The 21,060-nt window shown below is 35.5% G+C and overlaps 1 protein-coding gene across 4 annotated transcripts in view; it reads left to right on the top strand.

The window, feature by feature from the left end:
• Positions 1-21,060, top strand: part of AP3S1 (adaptor related protein complex 3 subunit sigma 1) — a 79,739-nt gene that overhangs the window by 15,893 nt on the left and 42,786 nt on the right. For all 4 annotated transcript variants that reach the window (XM_004759069.3, XM_004759068.3, XM_045069356.1 and 1 more), the window contains exons 2-3: positions 10,763-10,854; positions 14,305-14,416. In XM_004759069.3, coding sequence (XP_004759126.1) covers positions 10,763-10,854; positions 14,305-14,416 — 204 coding nt within the window. The remainder of the gene's footprint in view (positions 1-10,762; positions 10,855-14,304; positions 14,417-21,060) is intronic.

Genomic DNA, 21,060 nt, shown 5'->3' with positions numbered 1-21,060 from the left:
AATCTAGGAGTAGTGACCAGCTGAAATTTATCTGTTGACTTCTGTGATGAAGCTATAGTATTAGGAAATCTGATCTGCCTGAAGCAAGCTCTAGGCTTCTTTACGAAAGCTATTAAATTAAATTGATTAATAAAGAAAGGGAAATTGTCATATGTCAGCAGAGATTTGATTTGTTTAATCTGAAACTTTGGATGTTTGATTAAAATCTTAAGGCATTCTTCCTGATACTGATTTTCTTAGATGAGTATTGCTGACATTTTAAGAAAGGTGGGTGCTTATGAGAGGCAGTCTTAGAAGTTTATATGAGAAATTATTTTCACTGATAAAATAATAAAACATAGTTATGGTTTAGCTTATATAATCTGTAATTTGTTTATAAACAATAACAGTGCAGAAAGGATAATTTTTCTTAAAAGAAAACTCCTTACAAGATTTTACACCTCTCATTAGAATTTTAGAGCTTCTTTTATAGACAGTCTCAGAGACAGATGTTTTAAGTAAGTCATTGTTAATCCGTGTTTATTATGTGCCAGGTATTGTTTTTAAGAGCTTTATGTTTTTTTTTTTTTTAGATTTTATTTATTTATTTGACAGAGAGAGATATCAGAAGTAGGCAGAGAGAGAGAGGGAAGCAGGCTCCCCACTGAGCAGAGAGCGCCTTATGGGGCTTTATCCCAGGACCCTGAGATCATGACCTGAGCTGAAGGCAGAGGCTTAACCCACTGAGCCACCCATGCGCCCCAGAGATTTATGAATTTTAACTTAATCCTCGCAACAACTGTGCGAGGTAAATATTGTTATATTATTCATACTATAAATGTTCCGATATTCAGTCACAGAGAGGTTAAGTAAACTTGTTCAAAGTCACACAGTTAATAAAGAGCATGTCCAGGAATAGACCCATATAGTCTGGTTGCAGATTTTATACTCTCCTCCCTTCCTTCTTTATTTTTACTTTGTTTAACAAAGTTTTACAGACACTTAGGTTAAAGGATCTAATAGTTCTTCTGTAAGGCTTATTATGAAAAATAACATTCTTTCATTTCTCCCTTCCCACAGGTAGATACTTTTAGCTGATTATTCAGTATTCACATGTCTCTAAATGTGTTTGTTTTGCTGCCTTATTTTTTCAGTTGCAGGCATGATTTGTTTACTTCTGCTATTGACAATGCTTCTTTAGCTCCTTACTGTGTCCCACCCAACATCTGCATCCTTCCCAGTCTTCTCACTGTTATTTCATAATACTGGTTAGAGCAGTATCTGGTGTTTTCATTAATTTCCTGTGTAAATGCTTTTCTCACCTGAACCATGTTATAAATTGTGCTTAGTTTTTTCCTCTCCTGACAGTTCATTTTCCTTGGAAATAAACAATCGCCTTTTTCTTTGATCTAGTTTTTTATTTACTTACCACTAACTGACATCTTTGTCATTCACAATCATATGCTTCTTTCTCAGTATCATGTTCCTGAAGAAATCTCTTCTGGAATCTTTTGACTAGGCCCAGTCTAGACCTGTTGGATGGCAAATATCTCTGTTATCTTTGGAATATCTTTAGCCTGTTTTTATGTTGGACCTCCTATTGCTTGATTGTGTGGTTTGTTACCTTATCCTGGAGAACACTTCTTCAGTAACTTCTTAAGAAAGGCCGTAAGGAGATAAATTATTTGAGACCTTGCTTGTCTGTGAAGAGTCTTATTGTAACTTCACATTATCTTGTCTATAGAATTCTAGGTTGGAAATAATTTACCCTCAGAATTTTGATGGCATTGCTCTATTGTCTTTTAGTTTCCAGTATTGCTATCAAAAAGCTTGAGGCAATTTTGATTATTTTTTCTTTGTGTATGGTCTGTTTTTACTGTCAAGAAAGTATGTAGACTCTTGTTTTTCCGAGATTTCTAAAGTTTCATAGACCCTTTGCTCTGAGGCTGTTTTATCAGTTCTGAGTACTTGATGAGCTCTTTTTTTCTGGACATTCTTTTTCTCTCTGCTTTAAAAATTCCTCCATTTCCTCTGTTCTCCTTTTGAATCTCTTTTTATTCAGCATTCCTCTTGACTGTTCTATTTTTCTTATTCCTCCTCTTCTGTTTTCTGTCATTTTGCCCTTTGACTATTTTGTGGTTGACTTCTCAACTTTATTTTCCAGTGTTTCCCTGAGTTAAAAAAAAATTCTGTTTAAATTTTTAATTTCCATGAGCTCCCTTTAAAATATCTGGATATTGTTATCTTATAGTATGCTGTTCTTATTTTATAGTTGCAATTTCTTTATTACTTCTCTGATACTAATGATAAATATTAAAAAAATTTTCTGTGCCATACTTGGTTTGTTTTCTCTAAGTTATTTTCATCCATATTTTGTCTTTATGTGAGAGCTGTCTTCAGATGTCCAGTAATCCTTGATTGACTGCTTCTGTCTAAGGTTAGGATTCTTAAAGCTAATTAGAAGCTCTGAATCCATGATCGGGGATTGCCCATGTGAGCTGTACTTGAGATTATCAGACTAGGCAGTTTAGCTGGTGTGAAAATGGCAATTGCTGTTAACAATCCCCCAAATCTTAGTGGCGTGACACAATAAAAGTTTATTTTTCACATGAAGTCCAATATTGGTGATTCTGATGAGCTAGAAACTTCTTTGTGTGCATTTGTTTTTTCTTGAGGGTGAGGTCAAAGGCACTTCTGCATCTAGTTAACATGGGAGATCAGGCAGCATTTTTATATTTTTAACCAGCTCATCTGGGAGGAAAAAGCTATAATTTGTAGCCTTTGCTATGTGGTGTCAGTACTCCCATGATGGCCAGTTGTCAGGCTCTCACCATGATGTCACAGAATGCAGAATTGGGAAGAGATAAACCCAGTTGTCTTCCAGTTGTGTCAGCTGAAGCATTCCGTTGCAACTACTAACCACATTCCATTGGCCAGAGCCTGTTTGTGTTGGTCTGCATTAATTCAAGGAAAAAATGAAAAATATTGTTGAATTGTGTGTCTGGGAAGTAAAGGAACTACATTCTGGTGAACAGATAACAGATTCTGCCATTGTGGGAACTCCCAACGTCATTATCTTTAGATCTAAGTAGAGTTCCTGGAGAAGTTTGTGCCAGGTTCCTGCCTAGAGGGTGAAGAAGACCTGGTTTAGGCATTCTGGGAACTGATTGAAAAAAGGACTAGCAACAGGTATGGGTACTTTTTCCTAGATACTCTGTTTTTAGTACACTGTCTGTATTTGCTTTTTATTGCTGCTCTGACAAATGACCAAAAGCTCAGTGGCTTAAAACAGTACAAACTTGTTATCATACAGCTCTGTGAGTTACAAGTCTGATAAGGGATTTACTGGGCTCAAATATACATATTATTAAAGCTGCATCCCTTTCTGAAGGCTCTAGGAGAGAATCCATTTCCGTGCCTTTTCCAGCTCCCAGAGGCTGCCTGCATTCTTTGGCTCTTGGCCCTCTTCCTCCATCATCTAACCAACTGAATGGCATCTCTTTTGATTATTCTCTGGTCACATCTTCCTCTGACCACGGCCCAGGAAAGACTGCCTGATTTTAAGGAGCCACATGATTAATTAGGGTCTATGAGATAATCTGGGATAATCTTTCGAACTCGAGGTCATTACTTTAATCACCCCTGTAGAGTCCTCTTTGTCATGTAAGGAGATATATTCATAGGTTCCAGGGATTAGGATGTCATTTTTGGTACCCCTTGCCCTCCAAAAGACCCCAAATTTTATCTACTCCTTGAAATAAGTTTAGAGACTTTTCTTGGGGATGGCAGAGGGAATTTAGTGGCTAAACTCTACCTCAGAAACAGTCCTCCTTATTTTACATTCCTCTTTTCCAGAAGTACCTACAAGTACCAATTCTTGAGCATTTGGCCATTTTGTGATGCAGATTGGGTTAGTTCTTGGGTTTCCCTGTCACCGATTTTGAGGTTTTCTGAGATTCACTTGATACTTGACCACTCATTCTAGCCACTTACTAAATTTTGTTACCCTGTCTTCTTTCTCATTTTCCTCATCCTTATGGTTTATGCCCTTAAAAAAAGGGGGAGGGGTTGATACTGTTTTAGCTGGGTTTGAGAAGGCCACAAAAAAAGATATTTTTGTACATTTAACCTATTGTCTTAATTAGAACAGAGCTCATACCTTTAACTACTACACCATACTGTCTTTACTTTACTGCCTCCCTTTTTTGGTGTGTGTCATGTAATCCTGATGTTTGAAAATATGAATGAATGTGGATCCCTTCTTCTACATTTGAAGTTCATTTATTCAGTGTACTTACATTGATGACTCTATGCCAGCCATTGTGTTGAGCATTTCACATTTAAAGATTTAGAGGGGGTTGGAGTCTGATAGAACTCAGATATCTACAAAGGAAATTTGAGCACACTGTTAAAAGTATATGTTAGGATTAAAAACAGTATCATGGAAGCACTGAGGAAGAAGGAAATAATTTTTTCCTGGGAAAGTACAAAAACACTTGACAAACCATCATGTTTGATCTGAGGCTTAAAAGGCTGTTGCTAGAGAATGGGGTGAGAGAGTAGGAGAATAGGAAGGAAGCGCATGGTGAGAAGTTCAGTGCAGTTGAAGTGGATTATGTAGAAGAGAAGAGATAGATGATGAAAACTCATAGGTAGGTCAGGAATCGGCTTTGGAAGGTTTTGTTTATGGCCTGGAGGGAGTTTGGATGTTAGGTCAGATGGAATCCAGGGAACTAAGAAAGGAAGTAACAAATACTGTTACTTAGGAAGGAATTCTGGTCCCATGGGTGAGATGGTTTGGAGTGGAGAGACAGGTGGCAGAGTTAATGTTAGGTGGTTCTTACAGTATTCTGGGTAATAATAAGAATCTGAGTTGAGATAGTATCTGAATCCAGGTTTACTGTTGTTTCTGCAGTTGAATTAACAGGACTTGGTGACCCAATAGACATGGAAAGTGAAAGGAAAGAAATCATCAAGATTTTTGGCTTAAGAGATAGGATGAATGGTAATGCTGTTAGATGAGATTAGAAACACAGTAATAAAAATGGGTTTTGTTAAGAGGTACGAACTTCTAGTTAGAGTAAATATGTCACAGAGATGAAAGTACAGCCTGCAGAATGTGGTCAGTGACATTGTAGTGATGTTGAAGGTGACAGATGGTGACTATAATTACTGTGTTGAGTGTTGAGCAATGTATAGAATTGCCATATCACTTTTTGTACACCTCAAACTAATGTAACATATGTCAATTGTACTTGAATTTAAAAAAGAAAGAAAAACAGGTTTTACTTTTGAAATAGTTTTTATTTTTTTATTTTTTTTTTAGAAAAACAGGTTTGAGAAGAAATGTGATGTTTTTAGTCTTTCACATGTAAGTTTTTATATGACTTTATGGATTATAACTGGAGATATCTGTAAGCTGAAAATATCTGTCACCAGTTCAGAAAAGAAGATAGAATTCTGTTAAGTACTAGGGATATAGGAGAATGAAAGATTAGGAAGATAGCATGGTGGAAGCCACAAGAGGAAGTAAGGTCATCCAAGGGACATTGTTTAGCTCTAAATGAAGACTGGAAGGAGGTGGTAGAGATAGATGATCAAGTAAACCTAAGAAAGGAAGAGGGCAGCCTTCTTATACAGTGCTCTTTCTTTCTTTATTATACAGTGCTTTTTTCTTCTTCCCTCACTCTTTTGCATATTTTTATGAAATATTGAATAGATGAAAAATAAGTGTATATATTGAATATTTGCAAGATAGGGGAACTAATACTTTAATTGCTGCATGTTCACTATCCCTTTTCAAACAAAAATTAACAGTACCCTTGAAGTCTTTCTGCATCTCTCATCTTGTATCCTTTCCTCTTTGTATTTAAGAGATAACCATCATGTTGAATTTTTAAAAACCATTTTCATTTTTGTTTTACTACGTTTTTGTCTTCAAGCAGTTCACTGTTTAATTTTACATATTTTTGAACTTTTAAAAAGTAAAGTCATAGTATTTATATTCTTCTGTGACTTGATTTAAGAAAAATTCAACATTTCTTAGATTGTTACTGGTGTATTATATAGTTATAGTCATTCTTTTCATTGCTGTGTGATATTCCATGCAAGAATATAACAGTTTATTTATACATTTTGCATTGATGGACATTTTACATTGTAATTTTTTGTTGTTGTTACGAACTTTAGTGCTGCTATAAGCAATCTTGTAAACATTTTTTTGCATTTCTTTAGTGTGTAACTAGGAGTTGAATGAATGCCTTTGTCCTTGGGTATATTCATGTTACTAGGTGATGCTGGTCTGTTTCCAGAAGTGGTTGTACCAATTTCAGTTCTTATAGTATGGGTGCTTTGTTGCTCTGTATTCTTGCCAATACTTGATACTGTTAGACATCTTTATATATCTTCATTGATAGTATGGGTACTTAATGTTGTTATTGTAGTTTTTAACTAGTAGGGTTTTTTCCTTTTTTTATTTTTCTTTTTCTCCTGTATGAAGTTGAAATCTTTTATAGTTTATTTACCATTCCAATTTCCTTTTCTTGATGATTTCTTATGGTCTCTTTTGCCAAGTCCTTTCTATTTTGAGATTTTATCTTTTTCTTACTGATGTCTTCTGAGTTTTTTTTTTATATGCTGGGTATTATTCCTTTGCCAGTTTTTATGTACCGCAACTATATTCTTTGTGATTGTGGCTCCCCTTCCTTTTTCTGGAGTCTTTTGAGCATTAGGAATGCTTGCTTTTGATATGATCAAATTTGCCTGTCATTTTCTTTATGGTTAGCTTTATTTTGTGTCTTAAGAGTCTAGCACTATTACAAGGTCATAAAGATTTTTTTTTTTTTTTTTTTTTTTTTTTTTTTTTTTTTTTTTTTAAAGATTTTATTTATTTATTTGACAGAAATCACAAGTAGATGGAGAGGCAGGCAGAGAGAGAGAGAGAGGGAAGCAGGCTCCCTGCCGAGCAGAGAGCCCGATGCGGGACTCGATCCCAGGACCCCGAGATCATGACCTGAACCGAAGGCAGCGGCTTAACCCACTGAGCCACCCAGGCGCCCCAAAGATTTTTATTATACTTTTAAAGCTTTATAATTTGAGCATTGACATTCATTTTTAACTAACCTGGGAGTGATTTTTTAGTATAATGTCAGAGGTCTAAGTTCATTGTAGTAAAATGAAAACAACAATTTTTATTCCGGCACCATTCATGGAAATGTCCTTTCTTTCTCTATTGTTCTATAGTGCCTATTCAGTGTTTTAAATTTAATTAACTTATATTTGTGTGGATGTGTTTATGGTTCAGTTCTATTAGTCAGTTTCCCTGTTTCTACACCAGTATCATGTTATCTTAATTACTGTGGCTTTATCATAATTATTACCTGCTCAAACAGGCTTACAGTCTACTCGAGAGTGTCTTGTCATTCTTGTCTTCTGATTTAATATATATGTTTTGGAATCAGATTCAGGTTATTAAGTTTTTCTTTCTCTGTTGGGATTTTGGTTAGAATTACCTTGATCCTTTGGAGCATTTTAGGAAGATTGAGAATCTTCATACTGTTGAGTCGTTCAGGCTATAATCACTACATTTTTCCATTTACTGAGCTCTTCTATAATTTTTTCAGTAAAATTTTGTATTTTCTCCACAGAAGTCTTGCATGTTTTTTGATGGTATTATATTCGGTATCTTTTTAAAATTATATCTTCCATCTGACAGTTGGAGAAGTTTGGAATTGCAACAGTTTTGTGTGCTGGCTCTGTCTTGTTATAGCTTTTAATTTTAACACTTTTGTGTAAATTATATTAGATTTTCCATGTGAAAAATCTTGTGGTCTGTGAATGACCGTTTTATTTCTTACAATTCTTTTATCTTTTATTTCTTTTTCTTGTTTTTCTTATACTGATGATGGCTGATATGGCACTGAATAGGAAAACCATTATCAGTTAACCTGTCTTGTTTCTGATCTTAAAGGAAGATAGTGCTTAAACATTTTGTTTGTGCTTATGTTTGCAAAAGGTATTTTTTGGATACTCTTAATTAGAGGAAGTTCTCTTTTTTTAAATTTGCCAAGAACTTTTTTTAAAATTCAAGAATTGATGTTCAGTTTTATCAGATGCCTTTTCCACATCTGTTGAAGTGACCTATGTTTTCTCCCTCAATCTGTTAATGTAGAGAATTACATTAATCTGTTTATAAATAATAAATCAACCAGACATTACTAGAATAAACCCATTTGGGTCATGATGTATTGATTTTTTTAAATATTAATTTTTGTATGTATGCTTTTTGGTGAGACTGGTCTGCAGTGTTCATTTCTCATACATTCCTTGTTTGATTTTGTGTCAATGTTAGCTTCATAAAATGAATTGAGGATGTTAATTCTTTATTTGTGCTTTGGAAGAGTTGTGTAAGATTAGAATGATCTGTTTCTTAAATCATTGGTCATGCCTGGTATTAAAGCCATCAGGGCTTGATTTATTTTTGATAGAGAGATTTAAAATTATTATTTATCCTCTTTATGATAATAGGATTTTTAAAGTTTTTCCTTTTCTCCTTGGGACCATTTTATTATTATTGTTTTTTTTAAGGAATTTGCCACTTCATCTTGGATTTTTTTTTTTTTAACGATTTTATTTATTTATTTGACAGACAGAGATCACAAGTAGGCAGAGAGGCAGGCAAAGAGAGAGAGAGGAGGAGGAAGCGGGCTCACTGCTACGCAGAGAGCCTGCTGCGGGGCTTGATCCCGGGACCCTGGGATCATGACCTGAGCCAAAGGCAGAAGCTTTAATCCCCTGAGCCACTGAGGCACCCCACTTCATCTTGGATTTTTAAACTTACTTATTATTATTACTTATTATGCTTAATATGTTCATCATATTAACCTGTTATCTATTAAATCTCTGCAACATCTGTGACTAGGTTACCCTTTGGATTGTTCATTGGTAGTGTACAGCAGATTTTTGAGTGTTGATTTTGTATCTTGAACTTTGGTTTGTTTATAAACTTTAACAGTTTTTTTCTGGGTTCTTTAGACTTTTTTTGGATATATGATCAATGTGTCATAGATGCCATCTGTGAATACAGATAGTTTTACTTCTTTTTTTAAAGGTTTTGTTTTTGTTTTTGTTTTTTAAAGATTTTATTTATTTGACAGACAGAGATCACAAGCAGGCAGAGGCAGGCAGAGAGAGAGGAAGGGAAGCAGGCTCCCCACCAAACAGAGAGCCCGATGCGGGGTTCGATCCGAGCACCCTGGGACCATGACCTGAGCCGAAGGCAGAGGCTTTAACCCACTGAGCCACTCAGGTGCCCCCAGATAGTTTTACTTCTTAACAATTTGAATGCCTGTTTGAAATTTTAAAAAACCGGTCCTTTTAATTATTGATTCTTTTACCTCGAGAGTGTCTTGTCATTCTTGTCTTCTGATTTAATATATATGTTTTGGAATTTGCAATGTGACTAGAGAATATAGTCTTATGAAATCAGTACTTTGAAATTTGCTAATCATTCCCCTGATATTCTTCACAGTTTTATTTTTATTACATATATGTGTATCAAATACTACTTACTTTTACATATTTTTAAAAATATTTTTTTATTACTTTTACATATTTTTGAAATTTATATTGTTGAATGATTACATGTCATTTTGTTGACTTGCTTTTTTCCCCCTGCTATAGACTGCGGTGTCTTCCTATCCCCCCCCCATTCATATGTTGAAACCCTAACCCCCAGTTTGATGGCATTTGGTATTGGGACTTTGGAAGATATTTAGGTGTTTTCTCAGGTGATGATACCATTTGCGCTCCCACTTGGTGGGATGAGTTTGGCTCCACATCTTTGTCTACAATGTGGTATTGTAAGACTTACACTTTGCTAATGTGATGCATGTGGTGTTATTTCATTGTGACTTTAATTTGTATTTCATTTCATTGCCAGTGAGGGATAACATCTTTTTTTTTTTTTTTTTAAAGCTGGGAGGAACAGCAGAAGTGAAAGAATCTTAAGCAGGCTCCAGGCTCAGTATGGACCCTGAAGTGGGGCTCTATCTCATGACCCTGAGATCATAACCTGAGCCAAAACCGACCCAGAGGCTTAACTAACTGAGCCACCCCAGGCCTTCCATGTCTTTTCATTTGTTTATGGACCATCATATTTCCTTTCCTGTGAAATTCCTATTTGTGATTTTGCCCAGTTTCCTATTGAAGTGTTTGAGAAGCTGACTCTTTTTTACTAGCATGTGAATTGCTTGGGGAATTTAATACTTACTGAGCAAACTTTTGGTTTTACGCTATGCTTATATGACTAATATGGATGGACTTATCTCAGTTTGCATTTAAACTTAATTGGAAGCTCTAAACTTCTATATAGTCCTTCTAATAAAATACAGATTAGCTACATGAATTATTTATAACTTTACCTCTCTGTTTCAGGTTACTCATTTATAAAACAGTCACCTTTGAGTTGTTACTATCTAGTGTCCCTTTTACTAGTAGTCTTTAATTCATCTAATATTTTTCTTCCTGGATTTTGAAATTGGGAAGTGTTAGTTTTATTTTAGTAGCAAACTAAAATGTTGGTTTTGTTTTGTTTTTGCTCTTTTTTTTTATATTGAAAAGTGTTGGGTTTTGTTTCTGTGAGATGTAGTATGTTAGCTCTCCAAGGACCTCCCTCATAGATTAATTTCCCTGATAGTTAATACTGCCTTCTACTTTTAAAATTCTTAAAATGCTGTTAAACCTAGAAATTTAATCCTAACATATATAAATTATTCTTTCTCAGAGTGAAGATACACAACAGCAAATCATCAGGGAGACATTCCATTTGGTATCTAAGAGAGATGAAAATGTTTGTAATTTCCTAGAAGGAGGATTGTAAGTAAAGCATTTCATGGACATTTCTAATCTTTGACTATATGATTAAAATATATACTGTTTAGTTATTGGTTACGGTAAAAATTTCCTAATTTTGATTAATTGGATAAAGAGATTAATTATCACCTTGTTAGCTATAAGTCTAACTTAAAGAATTTTTTAAAGATATGTAGTCCTTTTTTTTCCTTAAAAATGTTACAGTACATGTTACAGTAAATGTTAAATGTACTATATTCATGTGGCAAAAATTCAAACGTTACAGAGACATGTAAAATTAATCATAAACCAAGTCTCCCTTTCCTAACTTTAATCTTTCTCACTTTCTTGTGTATCCTTCTAGAAAATTAATTTTTCATTGACCAACATATAAAGATACAACCTTAAAAAAATTTTATTTACAGGATCACACTAAGTATGCTGCTTTGCATGTTGCTCATTTTCACTTAATATTTTTAGAAGTTTTGCATATAAACACATTTAGAGCTACGTCATTCTTTTTAATGACTAGAGGGTATTCCTTGGAGTGAATAGACCTGTTCATAACAACTTACAAATTCTTTTATTATAAGCAGACTGAAATCTGCTTTTCAAATAAATACCTGTGTGCATGTATATATATCTATATATAGGTATATCTGCATATAGGTAGAATTCAGCTAAAGAGTTTACTATTTTTAAAATGAATAAATAAAAATCAGTTATAATTAGCTTGCCAGCTATTATAAATAAATACTTTTAAATTAGTGGGTTCCATGAAAGCAGTTTTATAAATGTTCCTGCTCATGTTAATATAATCAATTTCTTATTTTTTTTTAAAGATTTTATTTATTTATTTGACAGACAGAGCTCACAAGTAGGCAGAGAGGCAGGCAGAGAGAGAGGAGGAAGCAGGCTCCCTGCCGAGCAGAGAGCCTGATGCAGGGCTCCATCCCAGCACCCCGGGATCATGACCTGAGCCGAAGGCAGAGGCTTTAACCCACTGAGCCACTCAAGTGCTCCTATAATCAATTTCTTAATAAGATATTTCTTCATTGACAAGTCAAGAACTAAACTTTAGCTGAGCCCCATTATGAAAAATTATATATTAGAGAGACCTATACTTTTCTATATTTTAATGTGTATGATATTTATTTTGAAAAGTAGGTTGGATAATAGAAAATCCATTCTTACTTGACCATACATCACTGTTTATCACTTAGAAAGTTTACTTGCATTTCTTAAAGGGTTAGATCGTGCTGTGGTTCAATCTACACATACACACTTAAAATTTATAAATTTTGCTATTGCCTCCAGACCTCCCAGTTTAATCGTTGAGACAGGTGTACCTGCTTTGTGTTTTTTGTATTTTAATTGTGCTTTATGTCTGCCACACTTCTGCAGGAGTTGAGTGGTCTCTGCCATTACCACTTTTCTTCATCTCAGCATTTTATTCTCTTGCAGGGACTTGTCACCCAGCACAGGGCACCGAAGGTGATGGGCATGAAAGAACCTGGCTCTTCCCAGGCAGGGCACTGTGCGATCTAGAAATCAGGGCTCAAGTCTGTGATCCTTCTTTTCCAGGCTTACAAAATGTCGGAGGCAAACATTACATCAGAGATGAGGCTATACAGCTGATTCAGGCCTAGTTTTGTGACTAACAAATCTGGTTTTCTTGATCAGGTCACTTCTTGTACCTCGGTTTCCCCCCCGTAATATGAGATATTTAAAGTAAGGGCGGGTTTTAAAATTCTGTGGTTTTATATAGTATGTTGCCTTCCATACAAGAATTTGAATCAGTATTTATCAGTGTTGCACTCTAGTTTGAAGATAAAATAACATTTTAAAAGGTAAAGTATGTACTTGTGCTATGTATTAAGTCTTTGCTTTCTTTTAATGGCATGGGTTGTCATTTTGAAACTTACAGTTCTCAATAGTTTGCTCTTCTTTTATGGTAGAGCTAAACAAAAGTTTAAGATAATCACTAAATTGCTGATTCAGGATGAACTATAATCCTGCTGTGAGTGTTCTTTTTGTGTCTTCTCAGGAACAGTTGCCATCATAGTCTATAAAAATCATCTCAGAGATTCTTTAAATTGCACATACATATTTTTAATCGAATATCTTTTCTAGAAATTTGTCTAGCATAGTAGTCATTCTTAATTCTTGTCAAAAATCACTTCCACTTTTGCTATAAGAAGCCATGAAAGAAGTGGGTACTTACAGAAGTTGTTTCTTTGGCCTTGTGAATTCAGTGTTAGTTTTTTTTTTTTTAAGATTTTATTTATTTATTCGACAGAGGGAGACCACAAGTAGGCAGAGAGGCAGGTAGAGAGAGAGAGGAGAAAGGAGGCTCCCCTCCAAGGAGAGAGCCCGATGTGGGTCTCAATCTCAGGACCCTGGGATCATGACCTGAGCCACCCAGGTGCCCCTTCAGTGTTAGTTTTACAGAGTTAAGAAATAGGTGCTATTTTCCTGTGTCTTGTTTGAGTCTTCCCTTAGCTTTGATTACATTTGGCCTTCATTTTATTTTATATTAGGTTTAAAGGTCTTTTGAGAAGGTAAACTAATTACTGTAAATGTAACTATGAAATAGCTAAACTAGAAAAACATAAGGTGTTTGGAATGAGTCCTAAATTACTATTTTTAAAATGCTGACATTCCAGTCAGTGTAAATAAAAATGTTTGATGAAAGAATTGAATATTTCTTACCTAAGTTTTTTGCATTTATATTTCAAAATAAAATGTATTTTTGGAGGAGATTTTGAAGGTAAATTTCTCTAAAACTTAAGTAATATTATTTTTTTTCCTCCCCAGTTAATAGTCAGCTGTAAGCTGTATAACTTACTGTGACTTACAGAGTTAAATCTAATAAGCATTTTAAAATGCCCTGTGACCTGGTTCCTGCCTACTTCTGTTTGTTTACTAATCTTTTCTTTTCCGTGCACCCTCTTTCTCTTCCTTGAACATATATATTTTTTTCTTGATGACCTGGCCTTTTTATTAGCTATCACCTTTGCCTGAAATGCTTTTCTCTAAATTTTTTCATGGCTAATCCCTTATCATTAGCTCTCAGTCTAAATGTCACTCCTAAGATTTCATCTTAGGTGGCAGATCCGACAGTACAGAATCATCCTGTTTGGAATCACCATGTAGTGCCTTCTACTCTGACCATTTTTTCTTATTTATTTGTTACTGTTCCTTTATCCACTGTCAGTAGCTGGCAGATGGTAGGTACTCAGTGGATGGTTTAATGAACGGATGAACTAATATTAAGCACCAGCTTCTTTTGTTATCTCTGAAGAAAACAGCCATGTTAATTCACTTAAGTCTCTAAGTTCACTTGAATGTTACAGCTTTACACGCTATGTTCAGGCATCTTATAAAAGGTTTTAAACAAATTGCCAGTTTGAGCTAATGAAAATGTGTTTTATTTTATTCCTATAACATTCCAATTTTTGTTTTGTCGTTTAGGTTAATTGGAGGATCTGATAACAAACTGATTTATAGACATTATGCAACATTATATTTTGTCTTCTGTGTGGATTCTTCAGAAAGTGAACTTGGCATTTTAGATCTAATTCAAGTAAGTTAACACTCTCTTAATAACAGTTGTGGCATTTATATATTTTAAAACTTGTATGTTCTTAACTTTCTAAAACGATGTTCTGTTTGGTAAGAAAGAATTTGTTCCGTAGTAGAGATTGGATGAGTAAAACAAGGTCTAGGGATGCTGAAACACATTGGCAATTTTATTTTATTTTATTTTATTTTTTTTTTTTAAGATTTTATTTATTTATTTGACAGAGATCACAAGCAGGCAGAGAGGCAGGCAGAGAGAGAGGAGGAAGCAGGCTCCCTGCTGAGCAGAGAGCCCGACGCGGGGCTCGATCCCAGGACCCTGGGATCATGACCTGAGCCGAAGGCAGCGGCTTAACCCACTGAGCCACCCAGGCGCCCCCACATTGGCAATTTTAATCTGATTAAGACTAATCACAGCAAATTTCATCATGCCCTTTCTTCCTGTTCATGTAAGTCACGCAAGAAGTCTCAGATTGGTGGATCTCTTACCATGTGTGTCCAGATCTGATCCCCAAACCCACCCCTCCCTGCCTCCTGAAAATCTACCATTATGTCCCTGGAACTCAGGGTCAGTCATAATCAAATTCCTCTTTATATTCAGCCTCTTTATTTATTTTGCCTTCACTTTTTTGCTTTAAATTGAATTGGGCTTCCCTACTGACACTATCTGTAACTGTCTCAAGTAGTAGCGGTTATCCTGCTTTCTTTGTAGTGCTGAGCCCATGAGGTGTTTTCTTCACTTCTTGTTGCTTTTTCCAGACCATTCTCTCTTCAAAAATGCCTCCAAACTTTATTTCTTGTGTTTAAACTTATACACCTTCTACCCACCCTGTTTCAGTAATCTCTCATCCCCACCTCATATTCATTGGGGATTTTATCAAAAACTTTCAAAGGTCTGAGATTTACCTTTCTTGCAAGTTACTTGTACATTAACTACCACAGTGTTATGTCATGGATGCTGGCAGAAGACAGGAGACTTCTGGGTCGGAATCAAAGGACTTATTCTGAATAGCACAAGCAGCAGACACGGTAACAGCATTTGCTTACTTCACTGGTTCCCCAGGTCCCAATTCCCACAGTCACCAAAGGGTGTGACTTGAAGAGGACCAGGAGATACCTGTACCCACAGTGAATTGAGTTATAGGAGAAGAACTACAGTCTTTTATATTGGACACAAATCATGTCTGCTCATGTCCTAGAGGAAGAGTGTATCTTCCATGGGTATAGATAAACCTGCCATTTGCTTTGAAGAGAGATACTCTCTATTTTTCAGGGCTGTTTACTTATTTATATAAGCTTGCTTGCAGAGAAAGTCTGCAATGATGGCAGTCATTGTACCTGTGCTCACTTATGTGCAGAAATGTCAGAGTGATGAAGAATTGTCTCCTGTCAGATTGTGGTCTTAGTTCACTGGCATTCACACCAGTACTGCTTGGGTTCTAATTCGTGGTGATTTGACTATTCAATTTTCCTGGGGATAATTCTTCCAGTACTTTGGTGTCTTCAGACCCGGAATTCCTCTTCATTGAATTTTTGCCCTCTGCCCCACCTTGCTACTCATTTCCAGACCTTGTTTTTATCCAAAGTGCCATCCCTCCATTGTCTCAGTTGCAGTTTCCTTTCTGTCTACCACCTCTTATCTTTTTGTATCACAATTTCTGTTACTCCGCTAATTTCCTGGGCCTGTTGGGACCTTCAGTCTTCTAAATAAAGCATTTTTCCACTCTCCCTTGTCCTCCTGATGTCTTACTTTCCTTACCCAGTCTAAATCCCATCATCAGTCATGGTAATCATAGTCTTGTATATATTCAGCACTTTCCTTGTACCCATACTTCTAAATGTAGTTAAAGAATAAAAAAAGTAACCATGCTATAGGTCTCACCTTGTATTTATGATCTCTAAACTTGGTGAGTCCTTAGTGCTACCCAGTAATCCTATTTCCCTGGTCCATCTCCGTCCCAGACTCCTAGACAACAGCTGAGATATGTTCTCCTTTCTCAAACCTCTGGTGCTTCTAGCATCTTGCTTCCTTCTTCGATGGGAGAATAGAAGCCGGCAGAAGAGAGCATCACCCATTTATATGCTAGTCTTTTCCTCATGGCTCTGACACTTCTCCCTCTTTCTTCTATATCCTTTTTCCCGTCATTCCTCTAGCTGTTCTATGTTCTCCCATTAAAAGGAGAAGTCCTGTCCTTACTTCCCTCTCCAGCCTGTGGCTCATTTCTTTCCCATCCTTTATGTTAAAATGCCTTAAAAAAGTTGTCTGTGCACACTTGTCTCAAATATTTCTTCTCCCCTTTGCTCTTAAACACACTCGATTCAGGTTTTCTGCTCTGTTGTTGCTGAATCCAAAGATTCTCATCAGTCTTTTTTTTTAAGACTTTTTATTCATCTCTTCATGAAAATACTTTTTTCTTCTGGCTTCTAGGATGTCGTACTTGCCAGGTTTTTGTGGACCTCTTCAGTTGCTTAATTTCAGTGTCATGGTCTCTCTTATCTCTTCTTCAGCAGCCTAGAGGAGACAGAGGATCTGACCTCATACTACTCTCTGCATGGCCGTAACCATGTTAGTCCAAGCCACCACAGCTTTCCCCTGGACTATTATTACAGCAGTTTCCTGACTGTTCTCCCTCCTTCCACTACCTTTTTCCCCTCTCATCTCTGCCTAGTAAAAAAGCCAGCGATAGTGATGAAATAGGTCATAGCTCACTTTCTGAATTCATCAGTGGCTTCTGCTCTCACTCAAAGGAAAAGCCAGCTTCCTTACACATGACCCATGAGGCCCCACAAAGCTCTGAATCCCCTGCTGTTTCTCAAATACACCAGGCATTCTTCTCCCTCAGAGAAGAATGTATTGTATTTGTTGGTCTTTGTATCTAGATCGTTCTTCGATTTGCTATTCCCATCGTTCTCTAGCTCCATCATTCTTTCAGGTTTTGACCCAGATGTCACCTTTCAATATGGTTTTCTTTGGTCCTTTCTAAAAATTTTCCCTCTCTCACATTTTCTAACTCCTCTCTTGCTTTTTAGTACTTTAGTACTTTTCCTGAGTACATATCACCATCTAACATATTATATATTTGATTTAATTTGTCTTGTTCATTGTCATTTTCCCTTAACAAGAATGTAAGCTCAGTGAGGGCCAGGTTTTTTTTTTATTTTGTTCACTGGTTTATCCCCAGGGCATAGAATGGCAACTGGCACGTAGTAGGTCCTCAACATACAGTTGTTGAATGAATGTATTTAGTGCCTGATATTTAGCGTTCTATGTAAACAACTGACAACAAAACCCAAAGACTGAGTAGAAGTAGGAGAGTCAGTTAGAAAAATAAAATACAGTTGCTACATGCTAGTAATATTTTGTTTTGTGTTTTTATCTGAGCACTAGTTACATTGGTGAAAATCTGGAAGCTCTGTATATAGTTGAGATTTCTGTGATTTCTGTTTGTGGTATTTCCATAAGAAATTAACACATTTAATTCTGACACAATAAGCAAATGTAACTGCTACAAGTGATTGTATTGGGTTAAGATTATCATGAGGGAATGCTGTGTGCTTGTTTTTTTTCTCTTTCTTGACCCCAGACAGGGCAAAAACAGGTATATGGTGTAGGCACATTGTAGCAGATTGGAGAAAGCTGCACATAAAAAGGAAATTTTTTGTGCCAAACAAGTTTCATGGTTTTGAAATCAGCAAGAAGGGGGCATGCCTTGAGATGTAGTGTGATGGAGTAAATGAGGAATTAACCAAAGCACAAAACTTTGGTAGTAATTCTGAGTACCAAAGCATAGAAATAGTAAAAGTGGCTAGAAATGAAAAAAAAAAAAAAAAAAGACAATGAAAAAATGAAATGAAAAAAGATGACAAGTGATAAATGGAACTATTAATGTGCCAGAATACTCTCAATCTATAATTCTTAACCTAGGTTTTGAGAAAGAGGTAGGTATCTGAGCTACCTGAAACCACAGAGTATAACTAGATAAAGAAGATATAGTATACACACACACACTCACAGACACACATGAATTTTACTCAGCTATCAAAAATGAAATCTGGCCATTTGCAATGATGTGGATGGAACTAGAAGGTATTAGGCTAAGTGAAATAAGTCAGTCAGAGAAGGACAATTATCATATGATCTCACTGACATGTGGAATTTAAGAAACAAAACAGAGTATCATAGGGAAAAGAAGGGAAAAATAAAACAAGACAAAACCAGAGAGGGAGACAAACCATAAGAGACTCTTAATCATAGGAAACAGAGTTGCTGGAGGGGAGGAAGATGGGGGGATAGGGTCACTGGGTGATACCCATTAAGGAGGGCACGTGATGTAATGAGCAATGGGTGTTATATAAGACCAATGAATCACTGACCTCTACCTCTGAAACTAGTAATAACAGTCTTCATTAATTGATGAATTTAAATTTAAAGAACAAATGGAAAAAAAAATAAAAAAGGGAGAAATTCTTTACAAAAAGCTGGATCTTTATTCAGGTACTTCTGAGTCCTTAATTATTAAAACATTCCTAAAAGAGAGTCACATGACTAGATATCTACATACACGAACCCCATGGATAAATTTTTAAAAATTAAAAAAAAAAAAAAAAAAGAAACCACAAAGTCATAGCAGACATTCTCACTGTTTTCCATTGTTTAATTGGTGGTGAGAAAATAATACCATTAAGATAAATATATATGTATGTGTATGTGTGTGTATATGTAAAAAGATAAATGTGTGTATTATATGGTAGAAGAGAAATTTTTATACTGTTTAAACCTGTAAAGGCAGACATCAAAGAAATTTCAAGTTTGAGATGAATATGCCTCACCATCCCTTGGATAGATACTCTCTTCCTGGGGCCTCCTTGAGAACCACTGCTAAGTTGTGCTTCGTTTTCCCAAAGGCTTTTCTAATGAAAAAAGAAAAGCAAACCTTTAAGTATGGATTAGTGATAGGGTTTATCAGAACCCTATATAGTATCCATTTATCTTTGTTCATTAACACACTTCTTGGTTTATCCCATAAAGAAGTAGTTAATTCACTGCAGTATTATTTCATAGAAGCTATGTGTTTTTTAGAAAATGATTTTTAATATGAAACTGCTTTCAGTTTCTCTCTCAGTTATCCACAGCTGAAGGGAGTGGTGGGCATTCACACTACATTCCAGAACACTGAATTTTTCTGAGCTAGCTGCTAATGTTACAGGAGGAAAAAAAGAAAAACAATCTGTTTAAAATGCCCTATCTGTATCGAAGAGAAAGATTTCATTGAAGAAAGACTAAAACAAATGTGGATTTTCCTAGAGACTAATTGGCTGTATCTTATGCTTGTATCCTGGGATTTAAGCCATCGTCCTTTATTATTTTTTGATGCTGTGGGTCATCTTAATTGTTGCAATAGCATGATTGTTATATCTCAGAAGAGAATTGTGTGGGTAGTTGTTAGAGAACAAATATCCTACATTGTATCTGAAGTAAATTTTATCATGTGTTTGTGGAAAGTGGAAAATAGGTCTTGTGTTTTGTAAAATATTTTAGCCGTTGCTGTTCAAATGTTGATCATTAGTCTTGATATTAGGTAAGACACAGAAAAGAGGGTTTTGGGAGAATTGTGTCATCTTCCATTACTGATGTAGGCCAGAACTATTTTTATAACAGGATGCAGTTGAGTTATCATATGTTGATAGATGATGTCTTTAAAACAAGTTATGTAATTTACCTTACAGGGACTAATTCTATCACTACCACAAACAGGTTGGAAGTTCTGTAGTTGCTCCCTTTCCCTGTGATCACCATGGATCATTAAATCATTACAAGGGAGTGCTGAGCATGTGTGAGTCAGTCACTCTAAAAATATTGGTCAAATGAAGAAAGATGGAAGGGACTAGCTCACTGTTTCTGCTTTGGCTTCATGAAATAGCTAATCAGAGCTAATTTAGAATTGATTTTCTTGCTTTGTCCATCTTTTTAGCTTTGCGGAAGACAAGTATAATGTAAAAAGTAGAAACAGAAAATTATAAAGCAAGAGAGTTTAGATCAAAACCTCTTGGTCTTGCATTTCTTCCAAGAATGGATCGAGAAAACTTAAACATCAATATATAAATAATAAACATATGTGAAGTTTTGCTTTTTTTTAAATGTTGAAATGGTGCCGTTCAAATGATCATTGGAAACATGATTTTATGTGTTTATGTGTTTATATGCAAAGGTTTTGTGTTTCTGAGGTATGCATATGTTGTCCCAGATTTGACTTTATCTCTTGTGTGAAGTCTGAGAGAAGGCATCATTAGTAAATTCCATGTGAAATTTATACCCCTCTGTCACCAAAGTGAGTAATCAGCTTCTGTTTTCTTTTGTTTCTTTTTTTAGTTCTTTGTAAGTAAGTTGGAAAAAAGGTGATCTTTTTTGTTTCTGATATGTACTATTTTAGTGTGGTATCAACAACCATGTAAGTGCATTTCAGAGCTGGAGGCTGGCTTTTTTTAGTCTTTCTGTTGTAGCATGTCTTCATTGGAAGTGTTAAAATATTTACAGAGTGAGAATGAGAAGTTCATTAAATATTAACGTTGGTTGTTTGAGTTATTTATAAGGAGTCATATTGTCCTCAATTAATTTATTATGCCAAGCTAATAATAAAGAGAGGCTTA

Source organism: Mustela putorius, unplaced genomic scaffold (assembly GCF_011764305.1).
Source record: "Mustela putorius furo isolate JIRA1106 unplaced genomic scaffold, ASM1176430v1.1 tig00003923_pilon_pilon_pilon, whole genome shotgun sequence".
Lineage (NCBI taxonomy): Eukaryota > Metazoa > Chordata > Mammalia > Carnivora > Mustelidae > Mustela > Mustela putorius.
The sequence above is the reverse complement of the archived record's forward strand: the minus strand, read 5'-3'. Positions and strand labels throughout refer to the sequence as shown.